Genomic DNA, 22,340 nt, shown 5'->3' on the forward strand with positions numbered 1-22,340 from the left:
CACAGCCTTTCAGAATCAGAATCTGGTTTATTATTTCTGCATATGTCATGAAATGTACTGTCCTGTGGCAGCAGTACAGTGTAAGACATAAAAATCACTGCGTTATAATAAATAAATAAAGCAAATGTAACATTCATGGCTTCGTGGACGGTTCAGAAATTTGATTGCTTTTGCGTCTCCCTATCGCTCGCTATCTCTCTGTCGCGTGCACACTCTTTGTTACCCGCGCTCGTTGTCATAGAAACATAGAAACAGAAACATAGAAAATAGGTGCAGGAGTAGGCCATTCGGCCCTTTGAGCCTGCACTGCCATTCAGTATGATCATGGCTGATCATCCAACTCAGAACCCTGCACCTGCTTTCTCTCCATACCCCCGATCCCTTTAGCCACAAGGGCCATATCTAACTTCCTCTTAAATATAGCCAATGAACCGGCCTCAACTGTTTCCTGTGGCAGAGAATTCCACAGATTCACCACCCTCTGTGTGAAGAAGTTTTTCCTCATCTCAGTCCTAAAAGGCTTCCCCTTTATCCTTAAACTGTGACCCCTCATTCTGGACAATTATGAAATTGTCACAGCACTGTGAACAGACTTGCCCGTCCTTAGAGCAATTTTGTTTTGTATCATTGCAGTGTGCTCTGTAAAGTATTGAAGTGGTTCTCTCTCGGATTGGATTCATCACAGTTTGATTGAGATGGAAATGTTTGCGATTTCATTGAGACTTACGGGAAGATGTTTCCTGCTTGGCATTGCTACCCGCCATGCCTCCAGCAGTGCTGGAGGGTCATCAGTCAGGGACCACCATTCATTGACGTTTCCCTCCCTTAGCCCTGGTACATTTCCTGGTGTACTTCTTCAAAATAAAGGAAAAGGATCCACAAGCACATCTGTAGTTGTGTGTTACGAGAGTTAGCTGCAGGATAGTGATGTGTTACTGCCATCCAAAGATTACAGACACACATGCCTTCAATCTGATCCAATTAAAAGGAAGTTATGGTCCCACATTTGTAGCCACAGGCAGCAGAAAGTGTGATGTGCCTCATGATTTTGAGAACTTGGATGGTAATCAAAAGAGGAATCATGCTGTATTGTGGCCTTCTACTTACTGTAAGTATGATATCTTTCTCTGCTGAGAAATGAGTTGGTGATTCGTGAGGGTAAAGAGAAGATCCAGGTAAATGCAGAACTATGCGATATGAAGCCGCAAACCGTACAAAGGCATAACCTACAGCATTGTTTAAAATAGGCACTATGTAAAGTTATTTATTTTTACTGCACCAAGATACTATATAAGGATTAGATGAATAGGCCTCCTCCAGGCAATCAACCCCCACCCCTCAATGCTGTCAGGAATGGGAAGAGTTAAGAATGGAAATTGAGTCTGGTTAAGGGAATTGCAAATTGAGGACATTCTGCTCTTTTGTGGCTTCATAACCTGGCGAATCACATTCATATACCAAAATCCACATAAATTAGGGGATATTTTATGGAGATCATACAGTTTGCCTCCATTTTTAAAAGTGGGAAGTCCTTGTTCCCCGGTGAATTGTTGTAACATTGAGATGAAAGCTAACTTCGTAAAGTTATTTGCCATGTTTTGTGTTGCTAATGTTATATGAAACAATGCTTTGTGAAAACTACTGGTAGAAAGCCAGCTCTCCGATTCACACCTGTGTTTACTGTGTTTTATTTAAGAACACATGAAATTTTAGCGTAAGGTAGTTGTGTCACGATTGGTTTATTGGATGTGACGTTTTATTGAATATGTATTGACTTTCAGGGAACTGGTCAGCAAAAGAAAATATACTCAGGATGCTGATTATCCAATGGATAATTTTGTTGAATTTACACTCCTGGTGAAACTTCTGATTTCTGTCACTCCTGATTCATGCCACATGAAATTTTTCAGCATCTATGAGACCATTTCGACTGCATGTTCTTATGTTTCTTTACAACACTTTGTTGCACACCTGCTCCAATTACAAAGTTTGTGTGATGTCCACCTGACTTTTCCTCAATCTTCTGCTACAGGTGAATGGGAACGTCCCTCCAAAATTGAAGAAGAGTGCCCATGAGATGATCCTGGAGTTCATCCGTTCTCGTCCTCCATTAAATCCCGTGAGTACAACAGGTCTTTTCAGAATTCACAGAAGTCCTGATTGCCTTGTAAGGTGGTCTGGTAACTGCCAGCGAGAAGTCAGGAGTGTGCATCAGACAAGCTTGAATTTTGCAGCATGAACTTCCAGCTAGTTTCCCCTTTCCTAAGAAGAACTATTGATAGTCCTTAGACTTCCAAAATGATAGTCAGAACACTTGGGTGTATTTGTGTGGTGAATTACACTAGCTGACATATTGCCAAGGGTTTTAGCAGCTACCAGATCAATGCAAAGTTGCCAGTTGACAGCAGTTCTATTCTGGAGCAGTGTGTTTACAGTTATAGAGTAATAGAGGAGAGAAACCACAGCACTAAACAGGTTATTTAGCCCATTGAGTCCACACTGACTATAAACCACCCATTTACACCAATCCAACATTAAGCTGCTTTTTGATCTACCAACATTCTATTCAACTCCTTCCAGATCTTAGCACTCACCTACACAACTAAGGACTGTTTACGGTGGCCAATTAACTTACCTGCTTGCACATCTTTTGAATATGGGAGGAAGGCCATACGGTCACAGAAGAATGTGCAGGCTCCTTAGCAACCAATGTTAGGATTGAACCTGGTCTCTGGAACTATAAGGCAGCCACTCCCCTCGCAGCACCACTGTGCAGCTTGTTTGGGGGCAGGAGGAACCCTCTCACCACGTGGTATTTGTAAGTTTTACCTATCATCTATAAGTCAGTTTGGTTTGATTTTTGTTTTTCCTAGCTGTTGTTCTTTTACGAGATGTGAATGTCGTAAGCCAGGAAGACATTAATTGTTCCAGGGCATTTCAAAGGGAGGTTAAGGATCACCATGTTGGAATAAATTCTGGATCAGACTTGGTGAGGACATATTTCCTACCCTGACAGAAGGACCTGAGTGAGATCAAGACAAGCCCATGCAAGTTAGCAGTGTAGAGTCATTCTCAGTTCGCAGCTTTTCCTGGTAGACAGTGGTGTAGGGCATGAATTTCCATTTTAGTTCCCTTAATATCTCCAGATGCTTTTTTGAGCATAAAAGGATTGAATCTGTTATCCTCGAGAACAAACAGTAGGGTAACTAGGTCACATTGAACTGCTTCAGTGAGATGTCAGATTCAAAATAATGAAATGATGAACAGAACGAAATGTAATAATTGCACAGAAATTCCAGTGGTAAGGCAGGCCATTTGGCTCATTGGATCCATGCTGGCCCTCCTGCTCCTGATGAACCATCATTTCCTCCAAGTTCATCATAAGACCATGAGATATAGGAGCAGATTTAGGCCATTTGGCCCATCAAGTACAGCTGAACCATTTCCCTCACAGCTCCAATCTCATGCCCCGTATCTCTTTATGCCCTGACTAATCAAGAATTTATCAAAGATATCTTTCACCTTTGTGCACTCATCTAGCTCTCTCTTAATAGCCTATCAAATGGAATATGCAATCTGTGGCCACTTTATTATGTACCACTGTATGAGTGTATGTTCATGGTCTTCTGTCGCTATAAACCATTGACGTCTGATTACAAAAGACTTGTGCTGATGAACTGGCTGGAATGTTCACTGAGATCTTTAATCTCTCACCTCAACAGTCTGAGGTACCCACCTGCTTCAAGCAAACTTCAATTGTACAGGTGCCTAAGAAGAAAGTGGTAACCTGTCTCAATGACCATCGTCCTAAAGCACTTACATCCACAGAGATGAAATGCTTTGCGAGATTGGTGATGCTTGAGGAGCGACTTGAGGATTTGTCTACTGTCACAACAGGTCAACAGAAGTTGTCATTTAATTGGCTCTTCATTACCCAACTCAGGTACAGGGTTCTGAGTTGGATGAGCAGCCATGATTATACTGAATAGCGGTGCAGGCTCGAAGGGCTGAATGGCCTACTCCTGCACCTATTTTCTATGTTTCTATGTTTCCATCTTGGAATGCCTGGACAAATAAAATGCTTGCATCAGGATTCTCTTCAATGACTAGAGCTGAGCATCAGGACTATCATCCCCTCAAGACTAATCAATAAGCTTCCAGACCTAGGCCTCGAAACCTTCTTGTGCAACTGGATTCTTGATTTTCTCACATGCAAACCCCAGTCAGTTTGGAATGACAACAATATGTCCTCCACAAGTACTACCGATGCAGTGCCAAAAGTTCAAAGTAAAATTTATTGTCAGTGTGTCACCATATACAACCCTGAGGTTGTTTTTCTGCAGGCATACTTAACAAATCTATAGAACAGTGACCGTAAATACTGAGTCGGTGGTGAGGAAGGCAAATGCCATACAATAGAATACAAGAGCAAGGATATGATGCTGAGGCTTTATAAGGCAGTGGTGAGGTCTCACCTTGAGTATTGTGAACAGTTTTGGGCCCCTCATCTTAGTAAAGCTGTGCTGGCATTGGAGAGGGTCCAGAGGAGGTTCACAAGGATTATTCCAGGAACAAAAGGGTTATCATACGAGGAACGTTTGATGGCTCTGGGTCTGTACTTGCTGGAATTCAGAAGAATGAGGGGGTATCTCATTGAAACCTTTCGAATTTTGAAAGGCCTAGACAGAATAGATGCGGAAAGGATATTTCCCATGGTAGGAGAGTCTAGGACAAGAGGACAGAGCCTCAGGATAAAGGGGTGCCCTTTCAGAACAGAGATGCAGAGAAATTACTTTAGTCAAAGGGTGGTGAATTTGTGGAATTTGTTGCTACGTGCAGCTGTGGAGGCCAAGTCATTGGGTGTATTTCAGGCAGAGATTGACAGGTTATTGAGTAGACATGGCATCAAAGGTTATGGGGAGAAGGCTGGGAACTGGGGTTGATTGAGGAGGAGATAAAAAAGGATCAGCCATGATTGAATGGTGAAGCAAACTTGATGGGCCAGATGGCCTAATTCTGCTCCTGTGTATTATGGTCTTATGGTCTAAATAGGATCAATAGACAACAAACTGTGCAAATACTGATATAAATAAAGAGCAATAAATAATGATAGCATGAAATAACTAGATAAAGAGTCCTTAAAGTAACACCTTTGGTTGTGGGAGCACCAGAAATAGAATAAGTACAGTTAGCCCCGTTGTTCAAGAGTCTGACGGCTGAGGGGTAGTAACTGTTCTTGAACTTGGTGAGGTGAGTCCTGGGGCACTCGTACCTTCTACCTGATAGCAGCAGTGAGAAAAGAGTATGAGGAACTTTGATGATGGATGCTGCTTTTCTATGGCAACATTTCATGTGGATGTGCTCAATAGTTGGAAGGCACCTGTGATGTGCTGGCCTGAATTTACTACCTTTTGTAGGATTTTCCACTCAAAAGCATTGGTGGTCCCATACCAGGCTGTAATGAATCCAGTCAGTGCACTTTCCACCACACGTCTGTAGAAGTTTGCCAAGGCTTTTGATGACATGCCAAATCTCCACAGACTCCTGAGGAAGTAGAGGCGCTGCCGTACTTGCTACGCAATTATATTTTCTTGATGGGTCCAGGATAGGTCATCTGAGATAATGACCCCCAGAAATTTAAAGTTACTGACCCTCTCCACCTCTGATCCTCTGATGACTACTGGCTCACAGACCTCTGGATTCCCTCTCCTGAAGTCTACAAGCAATTCCTTGGTGTTATTGACATTGAGTGAGAGGTTATTGTCATTACACCATTTGGCAAGTTTTCAATCTCCCTTCTGTATGCTGATTCATCACTCCTTTGATTCAGTCCTCAACAGTGGCATCATCAGCAAACTTGCACATGGTGTTGGAGCTGTACTTAGCCACACAGTCATAGGTGTAAAGTGAGTAGAGCAGGGTGCTAAGCACACATCCCTGTGGTGCTCCTGTGCTGATGGAGATTGTGGAGAAGATGTTTTTGCCAATCCAAACTGACTGGGGTCTACACGTGAGGAAATTCAGGATCCAATTGCACAAAGGGGGTATTGAGGCCCAGGTCTTGGAGTTTAGTGATTAGTTTTGAGGGGATGATGGTCTTAAATGATGAGTTGTAATTCATAACGAGTAACCTGATGTTTGCATCTTTGCTGTCCTAATGTTCCAGAGTGCAGAACCAATGAGATGGCATCTGCTGTAGACCTGTAGCTAGGGTAGGCGAATTGGAACGGATTCAGGTTGCCGCTTGGACAGGAGCTAATTCGTTTCAACACCAGCCTCTCAAAAGACTTCATTGTTGTGAATGTAAGTGCCACAGGGTGAAAGTCATTTATATAGTCTACCACGCTCTTCTAGGCCACTGGTAGGATTGAAGCCAGCTTGAAGCAAGTAGGTACCACACATTGCCAGAGCGAGAGGCTGAAGATATTTGTGAACAGACCAACCAGTTGGTCAGCTCAGGTCTTCAGTACTTGGCCAGGTACTCCGTCCAGACCAGATGCTTTCCTTGGATTCACTGTCTTGAAGGCAGCTTGCATATCATCTTCAGATATTGAGGCAAAAGGATCATCGGGAGACATGGAGGTGCACAATGGTTCCTCCCTGCATAGAAGTCATTAAGCTCATCTGGAAGCAAAGCTCTGCTGTCCATATGTCATAAGATTTAATTTTGTAGGAGGGTGTGGCATTCAAACCCTGCCATAGCTGTCAAACATCCCTCGTTGATTCCAGACTAGTCTGGAATCTCCACTTTGCCCATGAGATAGCATTATGGAGACCACACCTGCACCTCTTGTAGCATTCTTGATCTCTAAACTTGAATACCTCTGATCTGGCTCTCAGCAAATTCCAGATCTCATTGTTCATCCAGGGCTTCTGATTGGGGTAAACACTGAGGGATTTTGTGAGGGCACCCTCATCCACAGCTGTTTTAATAAAGTCTGTAATGACCCTGGTGTAGTCATTCAGGTCCTGAAGTGAGTTTGTGAACATGACCCAGCCCACTGACTCAAGGCAATCCTGTAACTGTTCCTTTGCCTCCCGCAACCACCTCTTCATTGTCTCCAGAGCCTTGCTCTTTAGGCTCTGTCTATATGCAGGTAGTAAGTGTACAGCCAAATGATCCAACTTGCAAAACTGCAGTCTTGGAACGGAACAATAGGCATTTCTTATCATAGTGTAGCAGTGCTGTAGGGTGTTGGGATCTCTGATGCAACAGTTTACATGCTGGTGATAACTGGGCAGGGTTTTCTTCAGACGGGCTTGGTTAAGTTGAAATTTAAATTGAATTGAATTTAGTTAAATCTTACATCCGTCCCACTACATGAGGGAGTACAAATCTTTGTGTTATGACCCCATCGCAATGTACAGACATGTGAATTTATAAGTCTAATGGCTTGTAGAAAGAAGCTGTCCCATAGCCTTTTGGGCCTGGTTTTAATGCTGCAGTACCAGATGGAAGCAGCTGAACCAGTTTATGGTTGGGGTGACTGGTGCCCCAATGATCTCCCATGCCTTCTTTACACATCTGTTGCTCTAAATGTCCTCAGTGGAGGGCAGTTCACATCCACAGATGCGCTGGGCTGTCCATACCACTCTCTGCAGTGCCCAGTGATCAAGGTTGTTGTAGTTCCCGTACCAGATGGTGATACAGCCAGTCTGGATGCTCTCAATGGTGCCCCTGTGGAAGGTCTTGAGGATTTAGGGGCTCATGCTGAACTTCTTCAGTCACCTGAGGTGGAAGAGATGCTGTTGTGCTTTTTTTGCCACACAGCTGTTGTGTACAGTCCAGGTGAGATTTTCAGTGATGCGTATACCGAGGAACTTGAAGCTACTGCTGTTATATGCTTACAGATTGCCTCATGCAGTTTTGCAAGTGCTTGCTTATAATCAGCCACTGGTAGTATGTAAACAGCAATCAAGATCATAGCTGAGAACTCCCGAGGCAGATAGAATGGTCTACATTTAATTGATAGTTGTTCTAAGTCAGGGGAACAAGAAATTGACATAATCTCCATTTCCATTCACCAACTAGAATTGACTAAAAAGCACACACTGCCACCTTTTTCCTCACCAGAGTGTGTGGTTCGATCCATTCTGAAAATTGTGAAACCTTCCAGTCATATCACTGCATCTGGTGTATCTGCAATTAACCAGGTTTCTGATGCAACTAACAATGAATCTACCTCATCTGCCTCTGACACAGCAGCCTTGCCCTGAGATTGTCAATCTTCTTTTCCAGTGACTGCACAAAGGCTGTGTGCTTAGCCTCCTGCTCTACTTGCTTTATGCTTCTAACTGTGAGACTAAGCACAGCTCCAACGCCATATTTAAGTTTGCTGATGACACCACTGTCAATGGCTGAAACAAAGATGGTGACAAATCACCATTCGTCATTGAAAATTTGGCTGAGTGGTGTCATAACTACAACCTCTCACTTCATGTCAGCAAGACCAAGAAGCTGCTTGTAGACCAGGAGAGGAAAACCAGAAGTGCATGAGCCAGTCCTCATCAGAGGATCAGAGAACTAGAGGGTTAGCAACTTTAAATTCATGGGTGTCACTATTTCAGATGACCTGTGCTAGACCTAGCACAAAAATGTAATAGCGAAGAAAGCAAGTAGGGCCTCTACTTCCTTAGGAGTGTGCAGAGATTTGGCATGACATCTAAAGCTCTGACAAATTTATATAGATGTGTAGTGGGGAATGTATTGATTGGCTGCCTCACGGCCTGGCTTGGAAACACCTATACCTTTGAACGGAAAATCGTACAAAAGGAAGTGGTTTCACTCCGGTGCATCGCGGGTAAAGTCCTCTCCAACCACTAAGCACATCTACATGAAATGCTGTCATGGGAAAGCAGCATCTATTAACAGAGATCCCCACCACCCAGGCCATGCTCTTTACTCGCTGCTGCCGTCAGATAGAAGGTGCAAGAGCCTCAGGGCAGACAAATAACCAATGTGCAAAAGACAACAAGCTGTGCAAATGAAAATAGAAAGAAAAAATAGAAATAACAACTGAACCTTTGACCATGTCCACATATTTTTATCCATTGAGTTGCTGCCAAATGATTGGCTGATTAGATATTTACATTAACGAGCAGGTGTCCCTAATACAGTAGCCACTAAATGTAACGTTAATGTAAAGAATGAACAGTCAACATTTCGGGTCAAAACCCTTCAACCACTCAGATCTGGAACCTCAATTTGAAATGTCAGTTATCCATTTTCCTCCATAGAGGCTGCTTGAGTCAATGAGTTCCTCCAGTATCTGGGCTTTTTGCTTCAGATTGCAGCATCTGCAGTCTCTGTGCCTCCATGATACGAGTGTATGCGTGGATATTGTAAGTGAAATCATTGCTCAAATTGTAATTACAGTGTTCTGTGCTCATTTACCATTGTGTCATAATGAAATTGACAGTGGCTTCAAGGCTGGTGTAGCAAGGAAGAGAAGGTGTTGAAACCTTCAAGACTGCATTAGCTAGAATCACTGTAAACACCAGGAAACGCTATGGCTTTCTTAAGTTTTTAATAACTTACAAAGCCGTAATTACAGCTGCCTCATTCTCATCTTATTTCCTTTTTTAGGATCTTACCCTTTTTACCTAGTAATCATTCCCTGAGTAAAATTTAGAATTGGAATCTGGTTTATTATCATTGACACATGTTGTGAAAGTTGTGATTTTGCAGTACAGTGCAAAGACAAAAAAATCTATAAACTACAAAAAAAATAGTGCAAAAGGGGAAGAGATAATGAGATAGTGTTCATGGGTTCAAAGACTGTTCAGAAATCTGAGGATGGAGGGAAAGAAGCTGTTCCTGAATTGTTGAGTCTGGGTCTTCAGCTCCTGTACCTGATGGTTACCCTACATGCTGATGTTCTTTAATGATAGATGCTGCCTTCTTGACGCACTGCCTCTTCATGATATCCTCAAAGGTTAATGACTACACCTTATTAATGGCTCTTTGTCTTGGAGTCCTTTCTATGGAAACTTTTTCTGCACAATTTCTCTGATCTTCCATCCACAACTTTACCAACTTCTCTCAGGTTCTCGGATCTTGAAAGCAAAAGGCTTAATCTAGCTTAATCTTGTCCAGCCAGAGCTTTAACACGGAGACACAGGGGATTGCAGATGCTGGAATGTAGAACAAGAAGAAGCTGCTGGAGGACCTCAGCACATTGAGCAGCATCTGTGGAGGGAAGTTGACCCTATATCAGGGCTGAGTGTGGAGAAGAAAGGTGATGACTACAAAGAGGAGAGGGAAAAGGGGAAAATAAGTGCAAGTGGAGATTGGTGGCCTGAGGAAGGGTGAAGGATTATGGGCAGATGGAACCAGGTGGTGGGGAGGAAGAGGTGGTTGGGTGAGGGAGGCTGGAGAGTGATTGGTGAAAGCAGGCAAAGGAAAATAAGGAGCCAGGTTGGGTTGTAGATGAAGGTAGAGATAGGGGTTGGGGGTGATAAATGAGGACAAAAAGCCTTCAGATGCAAGAATCTGATTAGCAACGTGATAGGAGAACTGTGGAAGGAGATATGGAATCAGATGGAGGAAGGGATCCTGTGGGCGAAGGGTGGAGGTAGCAGGTGGGTGGAACTGGGGGTGGAGGGGTGAAAATGGTTAATGCTTGCTGGAAGGATTATGGGAAAGAGGGAAAAAAGTGAGGTCTGGTGGTGGATCAGGAGAGAGACGGGGGGGTCCTTGAGGACCTGATTTATCTATAGGGAAAGAATGAATAGGTTAAGACTTTATTCCCTGAAGCGCAGGGGAATGAGGGGGGGGGGGGATCTTATAGAGGTATACAAAATCATGAGGGGCACAGAGAGAGTGAATGCAGGCAGTCTTTTCTCCTCAGAGTGGGCGAGACTAGAAGTGCAGGCAATAGGTTTGGGGTGAAAGGTGAAATATTTCACGGGGAATCTGAGGGGCATCTTCTTCACTCAGAAAGTGGTGCCAGCGGGAGTGGTAGATTGTAACATTTAAGAGAAGTTTGGATAGGTACATGTATGAGAGAAGTATGGAGGGCTATGGCCTGGGTGCAGGTAGATGGCAGAAGGCAGAAGGCCGGGCTGGCACAGGCTAGAGAGGCTGAACACCTGTTTCTGTGCAGTATGACTCTACGTAATGGTGAACTCACTGTTCACATCACTGTGGTGTGGATCACCCAGGTAGAATATGAGGCGCTGTTCTTCCGGTTTGCCTTGGGCCTCACTGGCAATGGGGAGGGCAGAGAGCTGGCTCTGGGGTATGGAAATGTCTTGTAGTCTGGTGCATTGCAGACAGAGCAGAAGAGCCCTGCAAGGTGGTCGCCCCGGCTGTGCTTGGTCTCGATAAGTGGCAATTAGTAGAGGGTATTGGCTTAAGGTGAGAAGGGAAAGTTTTAATGGAGATGTGCAAGTTTTAACATGATATGTCTTTTGGAAAAAGGCATCTGCCCGAAAACTGAAACCAACCCCACCTCGTCCACGCAGCCTTCACGAGAGAATATTAGAGGAAATCAAGTCTGAACGGAAACTGCGGCCTGTGTCACCGGATGAGATTCGACGCAATCGCATTGGTGAGTCTTGCTGAGCTTGGGTCTTCATTGGGATAAAAGTGTTTACGCATTTGCTTCTCTTTATTTGCTTCTCATGTTGCAGCTGTACACGATGTTGTTAAGGCCACGGTTGGAGTACTGTGTGCAGTTTTGGTTGCTCCTTTACAGGAAGAAAGTGGGGGATTGGGAGAGAGTGCAGAAGAGGCTTAGCCGGGTGCTGCCTGGATAAGCAGATGTTGGGCAAACTTGGGTTGTTGGCTCTGGAGCAACGGAAGCTGAGGGGAGACCTAATAAAAGCATATAAAACTATGAAAGGCATGGAAAAGGTAGACAAACATTTTCCCAAGGTGGAAATGTCAAATGCTAGAGGGTTTAGGTTTAAAGTGAGAAGGGAAAAGTTTAAAGGAGGTTTTCCAAACAGGTTTTTTGTAGACGGTGCCTGGAATGTACTTCGAGGGGTGGTGATGGAACCAGATACCAAAGCAGTAATTGAGGGGCATTTAGACAGATCATGAACAGACAGGGATTTATTTAGATTAGCATCTGGTTCAGCACAGATATGGTGGGCTGAAGGGCCTGTTGTAGGGCTGTACTGTTCTATGCTCTGCTTGCTAAGTAGTAACAGCGATCAACATGAGAACAAGTGACTGTGTGCATATCCATTTAAAAGTCAGCAGTTCTTCACATCAAATGAAAATTTTTAAAAAACTGTTGATTCTGCAAATCTAAAATAAAAAAAACAAAATTAAAGAACAGCCAGTAGATCAGATGACATCTTAAACACTTTTTCACTTTCCACAGAGGCAATTTGACCTGCTGAGTGTTTCCAGCATTTTTCATCCTTTATGTCAGTTGTAATTAATTTTCATGAATGATCAGAGAGCAAGTGCCAGAGCAGGAAAACAGTAATGAACATGCTTTTCTGGCTTAGTGTGAGAGATCCTATTGGATGTCTGCTTACTGTTTTAATCTGAGATTTTAAACTATTGCTGTATAATTAAAGGTAGGGACAAGTTCATCACCCATTGGTCAAGTCCAGAGTAATTCTCCTGGTACTGACTCCACATTAACAGCAAGCAGTATCCATTGGGAACAGGTGGACTGACAGGGGAACAATGAAGGGGAAGCAACTAGGCCTAGAAGTTATTTTGTCACACAAGACACCTCTAACATTAAATTCAGTTGGATGTGTGCTGTGTAGCACAATGTACGATTGCTAATTTTGTTCTGCCGTCCGTGTGTGTTTGTGTGCGTGTGTGTGGTGAGATACAGGGGATATGTGTACAAAGTGAACTCACATATGCAACGCACACAAAATGCTGGTGGAACACAGCAGGCCAGGCAGCATCTATAGGGAGAAGCACTGTCGACGTTTCGGGCTGAGACTATTCGTCAGGACTAACTGAAAGGAAAGATCGTAAGAGATTTGAAAGTAGTGGGGGGGGGGGGGGGGGGGAATGCGAAATGATAGAAGACCGGAGGGGATGGGATGAAGCTAAGAGCTGGAAAGGTGATTGGCGAAAGTGATACAGAGCTGGAGAAGGGAAAGGATCATGGGACGGGAGGCCTCAGGAGAAAGAAAGGGGGAGGGGGGTAAAGCACCAGAGGGAGATGGAGAACAGGCAGGGTGATGGGCAGAGAGAGAGAAAAAAAACAAACAAACAAACAACTAAATATTTCAGGGATGGGGTAAGGGGAGGAGGGGCATTAATGTAAGTTAGAGAAGTCAATGTTCATGCCGTCAGGTTGGAGGCTACCCAGCCGGTATATAAGGTGTTGTTCCTCCAATCTGAGTTTGTATTCATTTTGACAGTAGAGGAGGCCATGGATAGACATATCAGAATGGGAATGGGACGTGGAATTAAAATGAGTGGCCACTGGGAGATCCTGCTTTCTCTGGTGGACAGAGTGTAGGTGTTCAGCGAAACGGTCTCCCAGTCTGCGTCGGGTCTCACCAATATATAAAAGGCCACACCGGGAGCACCGGACGCAGTATACCACACCAGCCGACTCACAGGTGAAGTGTCGCCTCACCTGGAAGGACTGTCTGGGGCCCACATATGCAAACCTTGCAATAATTTAGCCTTCCCAACACAGAGCACAAGTTTAGAATGACTCTTGAGTCATGGTGCGATTTCAGACTCTTGTATTTAAATAGTTTGTTTCACACACAGAACAAGCTAAAGCACTTTTACTTTTCAGTACATTTGCTAAATGTTGCATTTGTAACAGAGGCAAAGGAATGAGCAGCGAGTTAAAACAGGGTTGGGTAGATTCTTTCGCGAAGATGTGTCCTGTTTTGTCTTGGTATGTGTGTGTTTACAAGCCTACCCTGACTGCCCCATGGATGATAAGCGGGGGTGAGCCACAACTCGGAACCACTGCAGTTCACCTGAAGGAATTGCCATTTCAAAAGGATTTCCAGGGTTTAGACTGTGAGTCAACACAGGAGCAGCCAATATATTCCCACATGCAGACTGAAACAGGGTTTGCTGTTCCCAGGTACACTGCATCTTTGCAGCTTCATTGAGCAAGAAGTGAAAACCAGGGGCATTCACATTTCTTCTTTCTATAGTATTCACGGAAGACGTAATATTCATGTGAGTCAGTACTCGAGGTTTCCTTTACAGTGTCCAAACAACATGCTGCTTTCAACACGTACTCCTCCCACAGACCTGCACAGAATGTGAGTACAGATGGCCACTCACAAGGGGCAGTTCACAACTGACTCTGCACCCACCTGGGACAAACTGACTTTAACCTGCAGCAGTGCACTGGGATTTCTTGCTACTTGGTTAGATCTTGTCCTTTGGGAAGGGGTGTTTGTGTGTGTGTGTGTGTGTATACAGGAAGGGTTAAGGGATAGGTTGTCATTGACAATGAAGTTCCTGTTATTTGGCTAAAGACAGGAGAGGTATGCATTCACAAGGCCCAATGGGTCACACCGGAGAGTTGTAGTAACTTTTGATTTTGCAACACTTGAGCAGTAATGCAGTTTTCTGGTGGCATCAGTCCTGTGACCCACAATATATCCCACCTGTTGCCAGGAGAGAGGGGCCACATCATGTGGGTAACTAACTGATAACAATTTGAGTCAAAACATTAAAAAGTTGTTACTTTTCTGAGTGCTGGAAGTTTCCTTGTAAAAATCCACGTACTGGAATTTAATACCCCTTGAGTATAAACACAAGAAATTCTGCAGATGCTGGAAATCCAAAGCAACACACACAAAATGCTGGAGGAACTCAGCAGGTCCTGCAGCATCTGTGGAAATGAACAGTTGACGTTTCGGACCGAGACCTTTCTTCAGTATCGTGCGCAGTTTTGATCTCCTCATCTGAAGAAGGAATTTGGAATTGATTTATTTTTGTTACCGAGATACAGTGAAAAACCTGTCTTCCGTACTGTTCATTACACAGTGAAGTACAACAAGGAAAATCAGTAACAGAGTGCAAAGTGAAGTGCAACAGCTACAGAGGGAGTGCAGTGCCAGATTATAATGAGGCAGATTATGAGATCAAGAGCCTATCGTACTAGGGGACCAGAGTGGTTCCTGGAATGGGTGGCCTGTTTTATGAACAGAGATTTGGGTCAATCCAGCTTAAATTCACCAGAGTTTGAAGGACAAGAGGGAATTTCATAGAGTTTTGCACATTCCTAACATGACTGATCAGATAGGATGCAGGGAAGGATGTTCCTGGGGTGAGGGGGGGGGGGGGGGGCTTCAAAAGCAGGAGGGTTCTGAAGCTTAAGGGTAAGTCATATTGGACTGAGATGAGGAGAAATTTCATCTGCAGAGAATGATAAATTCTCTACCACACAAAACAGATGAATCCAAATCATTAAATACATTCAAGGAGATAGATATCATTCTTGGGGTAGTGGAATCAGTGGATCTAGGAAGAAAGCTGGTACATAGTCATGAATCAGTGTGATTAGTCTACCATTTTGACTGGTCTACACCTGTTTCTATCTTCTATGAGGCGGGAAATTGGATTGGAAAGGTTTATCACTTCTGTTCCCTTAATCTTTCAGCCATGCTAGATTTGCCTAGAACTTAATTGCTGAGTCATAATGACTTGGAGGCTCGTATTTGATCGAAGCCAAATTAATTGACCAGGAGATTTACCACACTGTCCATGCTGATGTCACTGTAGATGGGTGAGCTGGAGGAGAACACACATAAACAGGGCAAGGATGAAACCGATTTTGTTTGAACAGGTTTGAAGACCAAAGCCTGTGATCTGGGCTTCAAACTGTTTGCTAGTTGTCAACTCCATTCCTCTCTGTTCTTTGATACTGAACCAAACTTATCAATACCGTGATGTCCCATTTGTTCCTAGTAATGCTGCTAAACCCATGATCCAGGTTTTGCCAACATTTCCTTATATTTCAATATTCAAAGTAAATTTATTGTCAATGTACATATATGTCTCCATATACAATCCTAAGATCAATTTTCTTGTGGGCACGCTCAATAAGTCCAATAACCATCATAGAATCAATGAGACGCACCAGCAGGGCGACAATCAGTGTGCAAAATGCAACAAACTGCACAATTTAGTAATAAATAAATAGATAGTTAGACAAGCAAACAATAAATATTGAGAACGTAAGATGACAAATCCTTGAAAGTGAGTCCATAGGTTGTGGGAACAATTCAGTGATGGAGCAAGTGAAGTTGAGTGAAGTTATCCCCTCTGGTTCAAGAGCCTGATGGTTGAGGGGTAATAACTGTTCCTGAACCTGGTACTGTGAGTCCCAAAGCACCTGTACTTTCTTTCTGATGGCAGCAATGAGAAAAGAGCATGAACTGGGTGGTGGGGTTCCCTGATGACAGATGCTGCTTTCCTGCAGCAGTGCTCCATGTGGTTATGCTCCATGGTGGGGAGAGCTTTACCCGTGATGGACTGGGCCATATCCACTACTTTTTGTAGGAATTTCCATTCAAGGGAATTGGTGTTTCCATACCAGGCTGTGATGCAGCCAGTCAATGTACTCTCCACCGCACATCTATATCATGCCACATCTTCACAGCCTTCTGAGGAAGTAGAAGCTCTGTCATACTTCCTTCATCATTGCACTTAAGTGCTGAGCCCAGGACTGGTCCTCTGAAATGTTAACACTGAGGAATCTTCAGTTGCTGACCCTCTCCACCTCTGATCCCCTATGAGGACTAGCTCATGGACTTCCTGAAGTCAATATCAGTTTCTTGGTCTTGCGGACATCAGAGTGGATGTAAGTGCTACTGGACGATGTCATTGAGGCAGGTTACCACATTCTTCTTAGGCACTGGTATGATTGAAGCCTGCTTCAAGCAGGTGGGTACCTCAGACTGCCGAAGCAAGAGGTTAAAGATCTCAGTGAACACTCCAGCCAGTTGATCAGCACAGTTCCTTAGTACTCAGTCAAGACCCATCTGGGCTGGATGCTTTCTCTGGGTTCACCCTCCTGAAGGATGCTGTCACATCGGCCTCAGAGACTGAAATCACAGGGTCATTGGGACTGTGGGAGTTCATGATTTTTCTCCATGTTTTGACAGTCAGAGCGAGCACAGAAGGCATTGAGCTCATTGTGTACATGGAAATTTAGGATGTCCCTGCACACATACACAAATATGGAAGTCCTGAACTCTGAGCAAACTCCAGTGTGGAACTTTTCTAGAGTAGAAGGGTGAAGTTGGAGGGATTCAGGACGAGTCAGGTCGAGGTTACTGTGGAGTGCGATGAAAACCTCTCTTGCAGCAACGTTGTAGACCATGCCCACCCAAAATTTAAATTATATGTAATGTATGCAAGACAGTGAAGAAAGAGAGGAAAATAAATTGCAATGTCAAGATCTTCATGTGAAACAAAAGAGACAATCTGAGATAGGCCCATTGTAGTGGAGGGAGGTGGTCCATGATGTTCCATTATTGAGATGGGTTAGGGTAGTGCAGGTTGGTTCAAGAACCTGATGCTTATAAGAAGGCAGCTGCTCCTGAACCTGGTGTTGTGGACTTTATATCATGTTTCACAGTGGTAGCAAGAAGAGAGCATGAATCATTAGTAGGGATTCTGGGGCATAGGTTCTGTGCCATTTACAGTAGGGGACCTGTTAGATTTAACCTCAGTGCTCAGGATCTTCACTGTTTCCAAATAAATATGGATTTATGCTCAGTGTACTTGACCTTTGTCTTTTTGCAACAATGAAGTGTTCATGACGACGATACCCTGTAATGTTACTGTTCTTCCTAACTATCCGATTGTTTTTCTTACAGTAAGGAGACCACTTAGCATATCTCACAGTTTTGACTGGTCAGGTAAAGAAGGCAGCTCCCCTACCTGACGTGTGCATCTTATTGTCACGCCTTGCTTCTGCTTTTGCATCTCTCACTTCATCGTTACTTTGGCCATACTCAGCTCCATGGGTTAATTTTGTGCTGTTTGCTGTGTGATTTGCTTGGGTGCAGGGGCTGTGATGGTGTCTCTTCAATATCTGTGATGTCGGAGTGCTTTCAGCTCATGGTGCATACTGTAAATAGAGTCAAAAGCATCTAAATGTGGTAAATTGTGTAACAAATGTATTTACTTATTCTGATGTGGGAAGCTGGGCATTTATTATCTATTCCTCACTGGGTTAGAGGAGGTGATGGCTAAAACCCATGGCAGCCCTTCTTTTGAAGGTGCTCCCTCAGTGCCACTGGGGAGAGAGGTCCAGGGATTAGACCCTGTCACGATAAAGGAATGGCAAATTGCCAAGCTGGAGCTGCTGGAGTTTCCTTGTTTGTGTGGCCACTGTGGGTGCAGGAGGTGCAGTTGAAGAGGGTCTGCTACCAGGGCAGAGATAAATGCCACCAGAATGTCACTGAGGGCCAAGCACAAATCCTCGGAATGCTAACGATATGTATACAAAGTTAGGAATATTACTGGAAATTCCTTGAGTGAGTGGGTAAGAGAGTAATTAGAAATTAACCTCTTAGTGGTTCTTTCATTCCAGCCCCATTCCTTGCAGAGCAGAGCTCTGTCGATATGTGGGCCTAAAGGCCTTTCCTGATAGGATTCTGCATGTATATTGACTGCATAATTTATTTAAACAGAGAAAGTATTTTAAGCAATCAAAGGCATATAGTTATATAAAGCATATATACAGTATAATGCATGTAGTCCACACCTGACATGTGACGTTATAGTTCATCTGTCTGGTGTATCTTTGATAATGTTTCTGCTGCATTGGATAAGGAGATGTTTAAAGTACAACACTTTATGGGAAGTGTTGGAGCTAGTAAAACTTTGATAGGGTGCGTAGAGAATAAGGTCATGATTTTACACCACAGTGTAGGACAAATAGCAGGGAGCCAGCAACCAGGTTTATTTAACTGCCAGTTTCCATTTCTTGATGGAATATGGGAAATGGTGAGGATATTTGCCCTTTTCACAACATTGCATCCAAATGTACTTTCCAGAGAGAATCATGGGATGAAGGTCATTAAGGAGACCAATGTTATTGTTCTTCCATGCTCACGTGAAGTCTGAAGCTATTTCTGATACCCCTGCACAAACTGGCTATCTAGTCTGTAAGCCCTCTGGTCTGTATAACCCAGTACTGTGTACACTGGGCACTATCATTGACTTTTAATGACTTTTAACTCCCACGTTAAAAGAAGTTGGAACACTTTGCACCTACTTTATATATTTTTTTAAAACTATCACTTGTTATAAATGTTTTGTGGGTATTTTAATCATTTGCAAGCATTTCAGTGGAATTCTCACCACAAAACTGGACCAGATAATTCTGATAATGAGCCTCCTTAGTTCACTATCATTTATCCAGAGTCAGTGGCATCAGTGATGACATTATCAGCTCCTTTCTGTCCTTCCAACCAAAGTATGACCTGAAAATTGTGATCTGTGACTTGTAACTTTTGATTTTATTTCACTATTCAATGAGTAAACCTCATGAGCATCCACACTCCTCCCATATTGCCCCTCTGACCTCCCCACAACCCTTCTTCACCACCCTCACCCTTTCTCTCCTTCTATCCCCTTCTTAACTTTCCTTACACCCTCTATAATCCAATACTTCTTTCTTCTCAGACATTACTGTTTCATTTACTTCCCTCTTCTCCTCCCCCTCCATCATCCTTGATGAAGTCTAGTTTCTAGCTGAGCAGGGATGGTGTAATCAGGCAACTGGTTTAATGGTAAACAGTGTGTATAGAATCTTAGAGCAATACTTCATGGATACAGGGCCTAAGGTCCAATAGCTCATGCCAGCAACGATGCCTACCCAGCTTGTCCCAATTTCCCACATTTGACCCATATCCCTCCAAGCCTGTCTCTCCATGGACCTATCCAAGTGCTTCTTAAATCATACTATAGAGTCACTTGGGTGCTCTTTCCCCACTCAGTCAAGTTAGAAGCAAGTGTTAATGTGGTGAAGTTGATGCATTGCCTGAGCAGTTGCTATGGTGACTTCTGAAAATGACTGTGATGCTTTACTAACACATTGTCAACAGTCGTTTAACAAACTTTGTGTAATTGAATTAGAATGCAGAGTTTGGTTTGATCCTCAGTTAGTGTTGCCACCTTGCCACGTTTGTACATTGAACAGAACCCGAAGTCTCGAATGTGCTGCTCATCCACCATGTGCCAAGCTCACTTTAACAGAAAATGTTAATGTGGCACAAGAATAGAAAAGGTCTGCCTAAAGCCTGGCTGAATGCAGCTGGGCTCACATATTCAGTAATTCACTCAAATCCAAGTTGTTCTGAAACCAGCCAGGTGGCAATTCTAACCTCGATGCTTGGGATGTGGTTGCTTCGAGAAGCACAGAAAGACACCGGCAGACTGGCAGGACCTTACAGTCACTTCTTCTGTGTTTACAGACGTGGCGACCCCAGAGAAGAGCAGAAAGGACCTGTCGCCGCTTGTGGCCAATGGAGCAGTTACGTCTCAAACTACTGAAAGTGACTCTTCTGCCATACAGGTCCAGAGAAAGAAACTGCTGAAGGCACCCACGTTGGCTGAGATAGACAGCTCCGATTCCGAGGTAACGGGCAATCTGCTGCTGAGCACAACGTTTATTCTACTGTTTATTTTTAAAATATTGCACCGATCTGCATAAGTGTACGTACCTCATATCCAAATTTGTAAACACAAAATGCGTTTCCTTCCTTATGGTACTCTAGTCTGCATTGGGCCTGGGTTGGCAATGTCGAGCAGGCACTGTACATGCCTGGCCCATACATACACGGGCACTGGGTTGTTTATGGAGGAAAGGAAGCCACTGTGAGGCCCATCCATCTGAGGAGGGATGCTCTCATTATATAAAGTACATTACAGCATCTCACGTCACTCCCACCAGGTTCGAGAGCAGCCACTTCCATTCAGCTCTTGAATCAATGTGCACAACCCTAACCACCACTTCAGCACAGCAACACTACGACCACTTTCCTCTACAGGAGACTTTTTCTTTATCCTATTTGTGTTCTTTCTTGTATAATTTATGTTTTTCTCATGAATGTTGTCTATTTGATGCTATGTGCCTGCTGCAAGTAAGTTTTTTATTGTACCTGTGCATATTACAGTCAGCTCAGCTCTGCGTTTGACTTTATCGGCTGAATGGATTCGGTATTGAATTGTTCAATAGGTTCGTATTCAGATTAGTTCATTGTCACGTTCACCAGAGTACTAGGGTATTCTTTGCTCAAGTGAAGCTCGGCAGAGTCAACGGTGTACATGGTGAGAATAAATGCAGCAAGAGCACAAAGCAGCAGAATGGTGTTATCTGCAGTCGTGACAGTAACCACATAAAGAGCATTCCTCACCGCCACCAATAAAGCACGTAGATCACAGAGTACAGCACCGAAACCAGACCTTCAGCCCTCCATGATGCCCCTTTCAGATGCATGTCTATCTCGTCACTATCAATCCACTCCCTGCCTGTTCACCTGCCTTTTAAACATTGCTAAGCTTAAATTACCACCTTTGGCTGCAGTCTCCAGACACCCACCAGCCTCTGTGCTTAAAGTCAAAACTTAAGATTGAGATTCACATTGATTTATCACATGTACCTGGAAGCATAGAGTAAAATGCATCGTTTTCACTAACAACCGAGACGCCCTAGGATGTGCTGGGGGCAGCCCGCAAGTGTTGCCGCAAGTTCAGGCTCCAGCAGAGCATGCCCAGTGTTCAGCAGAACAACACAGGTAATGACAACATTAACAGAACAAACTGAGACAACTGCAAAACAAGCCACTTTCCCACCCATCCCCTCACACTCCTAGACAGGCCTTCAGTCCCAGAACAGGCCCAGTTACAGCTATATAGGACCCTGGTCAGACCCCACTTGGAGTATTGTGCTCAGTTCTGGTTGCCTCATTACAGGAAGGATATGGAAACCATAGAAAGGGTGCAGTGGAGATTTACAAGGATGTTGCCTGGATTGGGGAGCATGCCTTATGAGAATAGGTTGAGTGAACTCGGCCTTTTCTCCTTGGAGCAAAGGAGGATGAGAGGTGACCTGATAGAGGTGTATATGATGATGAGAGGCATTGATCATCAGAGGCTTTTTCCCAGGGCTGAAATGGCTAGCATGAGAGGGCACAGTTTTAAGGTACTTGGAAGAAGGTACAGAGGAGATGTCAGGGGTAAGTTTTTTATGCAGAGGGTGGTGAGTGGGTGGAATGGGCTGCCGGCGACGGTGGTGGAGGTGGATATGATAGGGTCTTTTAAGAGGCTCCTGGATAGGTAGATGGAGCTTAGGAAAATAGAGAGCTGTGGGTAACCCTAAGTAATTTCTAAAGTAAGTACATGTTCGGCATAGCAT

The 22,340-nt window shown here is 43.9% G+C and overlaps 1 protein-coding gene across 6 annotated transcripts in view; it reads left to right on the plus strand.

Annotated features, from left to right (window-relative positions):
* Window positions 1–22,340, plus strand: part of LOC140728294 (protein spire homolog 1-like) — a 258,068-nt gene that overhangs the window by 145,194 nt on the left and 90,534 nt on the right. For 4 of the 6 annotated variants that reach the window (XM_073046825.1, XM_073046842.1, XM_073046849.1 and 1 more), the window contains 4 exons: window positions 2,033–2,119; window positions 11,423–11,552; window positions 17,791–17,832; window positions 20,398–20,561. In XM_073046825.1, coding sequence (XP_072902926.1) covers window positions 2,033–2,119; window positions 11,423–11,552; window positions 17,791–17,832; window positions 20,398–20,561 — 423 coding nt within the window. The remainder of the gene's footprint in view (window positions 1–2,032; window positions 2,120–11,422; window positions 11,553–17,790; window positions 17,833–20,397; window positions 20,562–22,340) is intronic. The other 2 variants (XM_073046833.1, XM_073046866.1) reach the window with 1 other exon arrangement.

Source organism: Hemitrygon akajei, chromosome 1 (assembly GCF_048418815.1).
Source record: "Hemitrygon akajei chromosome 1, sHemAka1.3, whole genome shotgun sequence".
Lineage (NCBI taxonomy): Eukaryota > Metazoa > Chordata > Chondrichthyes > Myliobatiformes > Dasyatidae > Hemitrygon > Hemitrygon akajei.